General features: G+C 38.3%; 1 protein-coding gene across 1 annotated transcript; it reads left to right on the forward strand.

Moving 5' to 3' along the window:
- The first annotated feature begins 461 nt into the window (after positions 1-461).
- On the forward strand, positions 462-2147 carry LOC138903729 (acetyl-CoA-benzylalcohol acetyltransferase-like). Its single transcript, XM_070192214.1, has one exon. The coding sequence runs from the start codon at positions 803-805 to the stop codon at positions 2060-2062; it is 1260 nt and encodes a 419-aa protein (XP_070048315.1). The 5' UTR covers positions 462-802; the 3' UTR covers positions 2063-2147.
- Positions 2148-8176: the final 6029 nt, after the last annotated feature.

Here is an 8176-nt window from a genome sequence, read left to right on the forward strand (position 1 = left end):
GTGAACGACTGTTATATAAAGATGTTATAGAGAGGCTTGTACGCATTTTTACTCTATTTGCACAATATTTCAATTTTTCACTGAAGTAAATTCAATTGAATGCCCTTGCCTTACTTTAGCTCCCCACTTACCAACTGTTTAATATTATATTTATAGGGTGCCCTATAAACACGTTTATCACAACAAAAAGTAGCAGTTTCATGTTTGGTAAGGAAAGTAGTTCAAAATAAGCCTTTTAACTAAGTAAAAATTGCAAATGATATAAATAAACTTCTGCAATAGTGCATTAGCCAGAAGCGGATGTAGTGTACTACCTACGGGTTCAACTGAACCCATAACTTTCGACGCGGAGTAAAAATTTATATGTAAAAATTCATTAAAATTGCAAAAATAGTAGATATGAACTCATAACTTTAAAAATATAATGGGTTCAATGTTAAAAATCTTGAACCCATAGGATTTAAATCCTGGATCCGCCTCTGGCATTAGCAGTTCCATGTTTGGTAATGTTATGAAAATTTCCCATCTTTTGAAGATTTTTCAGAATTTTCCGAATATAAATAGGACCTGGAACTTCTGATATCAAAATTGTCTTCAACCTTTTACAGTTCTCTCTCTCTCTTTCCCTTAATTCCATATATTTTTATCACATCAAAAATGGGTAGCTTTTGTGTTACTTTTGAGTGACCAAATTCAAGTTGAAATCATTTCCAAGAAGCTTATAAAACCATCCTCCCCAACTCCTAATCACCTTCAAAATGTTAAGTTATCTTTCTTTGACCAAATAGCTGAGAAAACACATATGCCTCTTGTTCTTTTTTATCCACACAACCCCATCAACTCTTCCTACACCCTTAATTATATGGTACAACAACTCACCCTTAATTATATGGTACAACAACTCGAAGAATCACTTTCTAGGATTTTGACTCACGTTTATCCAGTTGCTGGTAGATTTTCTGAAAGTAAACGTTCAATCAATTGTCAAGATCAAGGTATAACATTCATAAAAGCCAATGTCAATTATCAAATGGATGATTTTCTCCAACAAGCACGTACCAATTTCGACCTTCAATTGCATTTTTGGCCACAAGGAATTAAGAACGTGGACGCGACTAATTTGTTTACCATACCACTTATGGTTGTGCAAATTACAATTTTTCAATGTGGTGGATTCGCGTTATCTATGAGTACTGCACACCCTGCTATCGATGGATGGACAAGTTTTACGTTCATTTACGAGGGGTCAAAAGTGTGTAAATTGGGAATTTCAGCTGAAAACATCAATTTCATGAGCTTTAATTTGGTTAACATTTTTGGACCAAGAGATATATCCAAGATGTTTAAGCCTTCTGCTATTTTCCCAGGAAAACGTCTAGACACTAAATTGGTGGCCAAAAAGTTTGTTATAGATGAAGTCTCTTTATTAAAACTCAGAGACAAATTAACAAATTGTAACAATTCAGGTGTTTTAAGTTTTAAACCTTCACGAGTTGAGATGATCACAGCAATTTTATGGAGGGCTCTGCTTCGCGCTTCACAGGCAATATCAGGGAAATGGAAGCCATCATTAATGTCATTTCCATTAAATTTACGCGGTAAGCTTAAATATCCTGAAGCATATAACCCTTTTGGGAATTTCATAATTGAAATTCCAATAACATTTGAACCAAAAGTGACTGATATGGCGTTGCAAGACTTTATAATATTGATTAGAGAGAAAGTGCAGAAAATTATTAATTATTGTGACGTAGCTTCAGCTGACGATGTTGTTGACATGGTGGCTAATTTATATAACGAAAGTTATGGAGGACGAGAATGGGGAGCTAACGATGATTTTGAGGAATTTACGTGCTCGAGTTTGTGCAGATTTCATATGCAAGAAGCTGATTTTGGATGGGGGAATCCAAGTTTAATGCATTTTGGATCAAGACATAATCAAGTGTTTTGGTTGTATTCTACACAATGTGGCACTAGTATTGCTGTGCAAATGGATTTGAAGGAAAATTACATGGACTTCATTGAACGTGACCAAGATTTCCTTGCTTTTACCAAGATTTAGGTTTTTGTTAAAGCTTCTATAAGTGATTTGTTGATCCAGGACGACGTGAATTTGGTTCTTAATAAAAAAATATTATTTTCGTCAATTATTTTATGGGTTACGGTTGAGGGTTAGTAGGCAGTGGAGCGATTTATCCTTCCGTGGGAAAAATTGGTTAGAGTTTAGAGCACCTTATTTGCTTAACCCTGTGCTTGTCAGTATCATTATTATTATCCTATTACTGTTTTATTCTTCAAATTTATTATTGTTATTTCTACTTTTATTTGGGTATCTTTACTACTTTTTCTATTTTTTCTTTTCTTTTTACAGTATTTTCACCACAACATTTTACTCGTTTTTTTTTTCTTTTTTAAACTGTTTTTTAAAACGCTTTTCTTGAGGGATGGTCTATTGAAAACAATTATGATGTGAAATCTTTTTATTATTGTTCGGCCAAAGAGGTATTGAGATGAAAAAAGAAGTTTATAAAATTAAAATAAATTTTAGGAGGTTATGAGTATTCCAATTCTTATTCCAAAATTCAAATCCTATATCACGTACAAAGATTAAGATCTCCTGACCAGCTTACAAAGAGACCATAGCAGTAGTATACAACTTTAGACCTAAAAACCCTTAGTCTACTAAGAACAAGCTATTGTACTTTTGTCCTTTGCACACAAAATAAATAGATAGTACAAAAGGTTTCAATCAAAAAAGCCCCAATTTTATTTTTATTTTTTGTTTTTAGGAATTGATATTCAAAATTCAATGCCCCAAACTCTTATAAGAACCTAAAACTTAAAGAAAGCCTTGATATCGCTGTCACATTCAAATAAGTGCATGTTATTTTCCTTCAAATCCACCTGCACACAATTCCCATTGCCACATTCTGCATCATACAACCAACAATACTGATTATGCCTTGAACCAAAATGCATTAAACATGGTTTTCCCCAACCAAAATCAGCTTCTTGTATAGAAAACCTACACAAACTTGAACTTGTGAACATGTCAACTTCATTATTTCCTCCCCATTCTTGCACTACGAAACTGTCACGACCCAAATCTCCCTCCGTAGGATGTCGTGATGGCACCTAGTATTAGGGACACGGTAAGCCTAACATTTACTGAAATAATAATAATATTAATTAACGACTGACAAATGCGAAGTAGAATTCTCTATACAATACTTACAATCCCAAAACCGGTAGTACAAGTCATAAGCTCTACTGAGTTATTAGAAAACCTACAAATACAGTTATTTTGAAGTAGAGATAAAACAGTGCAAGTACAATATTAGAAGGTGACTCTGAAGCCTGCTAACGCACCAACAGGTTTACCTTAAGTCTCCACAGCAAGATCCGTACAGCTAGCTAACGGTCAACTAACTCCAAATTTACCTGGCTCTGCACAAAAAAATATAGAAGTGTAGTATCAATATACCATAGTCGATGCCTAGTAAGTATCAAGACTAACCTCGGTGGAGTAGTGACGAGGTACAGACACTCACTAGTCTAATAACCTATGCAATATAGTATACAAAAATAATAGAAAACAATAGCAGTGATAACAACAATAATCAACTAGTGATGTAAACAGCAAGACAGCAAGAACACCATAAATATTGCCCAAATGAACAATGAACACAATCACAACCAATTAATCAAGTCCTTCAAAATATACACCTTTCATCTACTAGTTTTTTTGAATAAAACTCTTTGGAAGAAAATCCTTTCAATTAAATATCTTATATCATATTCAAAAATACGGGTCTCAGCCTCCCTTTTATATTCTCACGGCATATCGTGCCCATATCTCTATCACAACCGCACGGACAACTCTCGTGCCAAATATATCAATACATAAAATGTGCACGATCAATTTATTTTCAATAACGTAAGCTTACAATTTTTAAACCAAGTAAGAATTTAACAAATAAGTGAGTTTATTTTAGAGATACGGAGGTGTTATTTTTTTTTCTTTTTTTTTCCAGTTATTCTTTTTTTTTCACTCTCCTTAATTTGGTATTTTTGGCTAGTACCTTTTTTTGTTTGTACAAAAGTGCACCTTGTCGGTCTTTTTATTGTTCTACCCAAAAGCTACCCAATCTGTTTCTTTACTCTTCTAGCTACTTAAGTGCTTTCGGAGGTAAAGGTTTAACAAGATTTGATTAACAACAAAGGAGATTCGGCTTGTAATATGGTTGCCAAAGAACAGGTCTACAGGCTCAAAAGGGGTGACTATGGATAGTATTAGCATTGGTAGACAAATAAACTATATGGTGTAACGACTCGGCCGGTCGTTTCAAGTATTACAATCGCGTCTCCCCATTTATTGCTCAAATTATGCTTTACGGTTGTTATTTAACTAGTCGGGGGTAATTGGTTCGGGTCCGATGAGGTTTTGGAATGATTTGGAATTTAGCACTTAAGTTGAAAAGGTTCACCAGATGTTGACTGATGTGTAACGACCCCGGAAAAGTTTTGCTAAGGAAATTTAGGTTTTGTGGTGCCGAATTAGGCTTACGTGTTTGAGAATTTTATGCGGCTCGGACCTTTTGGATTGAACAATGCGCGAGGGAGTTAAAAAAAAAAATTTTGGAAGAAAGATGCAATTCTGCGGTCCACTTTGTGGCTGCAGAATCACTCTGCAGGCCACATAGTGGGCAGAAGCTCGACATGTGTAAGTGCAAATTTGCGGTCGATTATGTGACCGCAGAACTATTTTGCGGTACATTATATGATCGCAGAACAGGTCTGCGGGACACATATTGACCGCACACCCGGGCAGAAAATACCCAGTTCTGTGGAGCCATTTCGCGGACCGCATGTGCATTATGCGGTCGCATATGCGACCGCAGAGTGTGTTTCAGAGCTTCATTTCTCTTGTTTTATAAACCCAACCCCGTTCTTATAAAACACTATTAGGGGTCATTTTGAAGGGTTTCATTTGATATTTTTGAGAGAGTTGAGAGCATCTTAGAGAGAGAAAGTGAAGACCTAATCATTTGTCCATCAATTCTTGTTCAAGGTTTGAAAATTTCATAACGATCTTGCTAGGGCTTCAAAGAAGTAAGAATTTCTAACCATAGTCTTCAATTTTGAGTTTGGGTAAAGATGGGTGATTGAGAGTACGATTCTTGGGTGTGGGAGTATTATATATACATGCACGTACCAATAAGGTTTGTGGAAAGATTGTTCGGTTCAAATAAGTAAAGATTGGGTTGAAAATGGTAGAAATCTTCAAACACTTTAATTGAAGAATTAAAGGTCGAGTTGATATCGGGATTTGGTGAAACTTGTATGGTTGGACTCGTGGTTCGATGGGCGTTCATAGTTTGTAATTTTTGTCGGGTTCTGAGACATGCGATTTTTGAGTGCAATTTCGGATTTTGATGGAAAATTAGTATTTTCATATGAAATTGATTCCTATAATTTGTTTTGACCAAATTGAATCATTTGTGGCTAGATTTGAGGCGTTTGGAGGCCGATTTGCGAGGCAAAGGCATTGCAGAATAAAGAATTAGATGGTTTGAGGTAAGTAACAGTCCTAAATTTGGTCTTGAGGGTATGAAACCCCAAATTATGTGTTATGTGATTGGTTTTGAGATGACGCACATGCTAGGTGATAGGCGTGTGGGCGTGCACCGTAAGAATTGTGACTTGGACAATTCCATGGAACTGTGTAGTTGAATAATCTGTTGATATCCGTACAATTTTTCACGTATTAGAGAAATTGAACTATAAATCATGATCAAACCATGTGTTGACACTGTTGGGACACACAAAGGTCGGGTACATGTTGAATAATCTGTCAATATTAATGTTCTGTACTCAATCACGGTTTTACTTGCATATGACATCATAGTCTCTATTATTCATAATTGATGCATCATATCATTGCTGTTTGGGCTGCTTATCATGATTTTCAAGAGCCCGAGAGACTGGAGAGGTTGATGACTGAGTGAGGCCGAGGGCCTAATTGTGAGGATATTTATGGGATTGGGCTGCACGCCGCAACATATTTTATTGATTTATGCCATGATTGGCTTGCTATAGCGCTTGGGTTGAAGGAGCACCTCTGGAGTCTGTACATACCCACTAGTGAGCGCAAATACCTACTGAGTGCGAGTGCCGAGTGCTGAGTGATTGAGAGGAAAGAGTGATTGTGAGGTTGGAGTTAATGAAGCACTGTGTGACTATTTCTCTGAGAGGATGTATTGATTTCATTATTGCTGCATTCAATTTAGCAATTACCGTGGAGCTTTAAATGTTGAACTTGAAAGCATGCCTACCTTTTTTGTGTTGGAAAGTATTGTATTTGGACTTAGTTGTGAAGCTTGTCATTATCTTCAGTTATTTATTTAGTATTGTTACTTACTGAGTTAGTTGTACTCAAACTACACCCTGCACTTCGTGTGCAGATCTAGGTGTGCCCGGACACAGTGATTGTTGATTCCTTCGCACAGTTGATTTTTCGGAGATTCCAACGTAGCTTCTGTGTTTCGCAGACCTTGTCTCTCCTTCCCTATCTTTTGTTTGTTGTATTTGGTCTCAGACTATTATAGACCGTGTTTTCCAAACTAGTGATGTATAGATGCTTATATACTAGTGACACCAGGTTTTGAGAGTGTATTTATTTATATTATTTGTGGGATTTTCTTTTAAACTTAATTATTATGTTTTCAGTTTAAAAGAAATTATGGGTTATTAGTGTTGTCGGCTTGCCTAGTATTGAGATAGGCGCCATCACGATAGGCATGATTTTTGGGTCGTGACAAGTTGGTATCAGAGCCTAGGTTACATAGGTCTCACGAGTCATGAGCAGATTTAGTAGAGTCTTACGGATCGGTACAGAGAAGTTTGAACTTATCTTCGAGAGGCTGTCGAACCCTTAGGAAAATTTCACTTTCTTGTATTCGGTCATGCGAACTTGTTGATTTCGGAAACTAAAATTCTATTATTCTATTCTCTCACAGATGGTAAGAACACGTATTACCAGATCAGACGGTCAGCCACCTGTGCCACCGGTTAGGCCCGCGATAGGCCGGGGCCATGGTAGAGGTCGGGGCCGAGGTCGGGGTTTCGCTCGTACAGCAGTTGGAGCAGCACCTGTAGCACCACCAGTTGCTCCAGCTTAGGAGCAGATTCCAGATGTAGTTGAGCCGGTGGGACCAACTCAGGCACCAGTTGTGCCCATTGAGATTCCAGGTCTACAGGAGGTTTTGGTTAAGATATTGACAATTTTCACAGACCTTGCTCAGGTGGTTTCTTGTCAGGCCGGGGGAGGTACTCATACCCTTGTTGTCCGTACTCCAAAACATGTAGTGCAGGGACTTTAGATTCCTGGGGCACTACCAGCCCAGCCGGTTGCAGCTGCTCAAGCCCCGATAGTTCCTGTTATGGATGATGATGAGCAGAGGAGACTTGAGAGATTCGGGAGGCTTCGACCTCCATCATTTAGTGGTGTTGAGTCATAAGATGCTTAGGGTTTTCTGGATAAGTGCCAGCGGATGCTTCAGACAACGCGTATTCTGGAGACCAGTGTGGTCTCGTTCACTACTTTTTAGTTTTCTGGGGCTGCCTTTAGATGGTAGGAGGCTTATGAGAGGCATAGGCCGGTCGGTGCATCACCACTTACGTTGCAGTAGTTCTTTGTTCTCTTTTTATAGAAGTTCATGCCCCAGTCTCGCAGAGAGGAGATGCGTAGACAGTTTGAGCAGTTACATCAGGATGGCATGTTTGTGATGCAGTACGAGATGAGATTTTCTGAGTTGGCTCGTCACGCAATTTGGTTGGTTCCCACTGATAGGGAAAGGATTAGGAGGTTCATTGATGGCCTCACATATCAGCTGCAGTTACTTATGACTAGGGAGAGGGTATCTGGTGCTACTTTTGACGAGGTGGTTGACATTGCTCGGCAGATAGAGATGGTCCATAGCCAGGAGCGTGGAGAGAAGGAGGCCAAGAGGCCTCGTGGACCGGGCGGTTTCAGTGGTGTTCCTTTAGGGGGCAGTTTTACCACGACAGGGTTCGTCCTTACAGGCACACTCAGACGGGTCGTCCAGTTCACCTTGGTGCATCATCCAGCCATAGTTCATACAGTTCTCATCAGGGTCAGTCATCTCTCAGCGCC

This window comes from Nicotiana tomentosiformis, chromosome 12, assembly GCF_000390325.3.
Source record: "Nicotiana tomentosiformis chromosome 12, ASM39032v3, whole genome shotgun sequence".
NCBI lineage: Eukaryota > Viridiplantae > Streptophyta > Magnoliopsida > Solanales > Solanaceae > Nicotiana > Nicotiana tomentosiformis.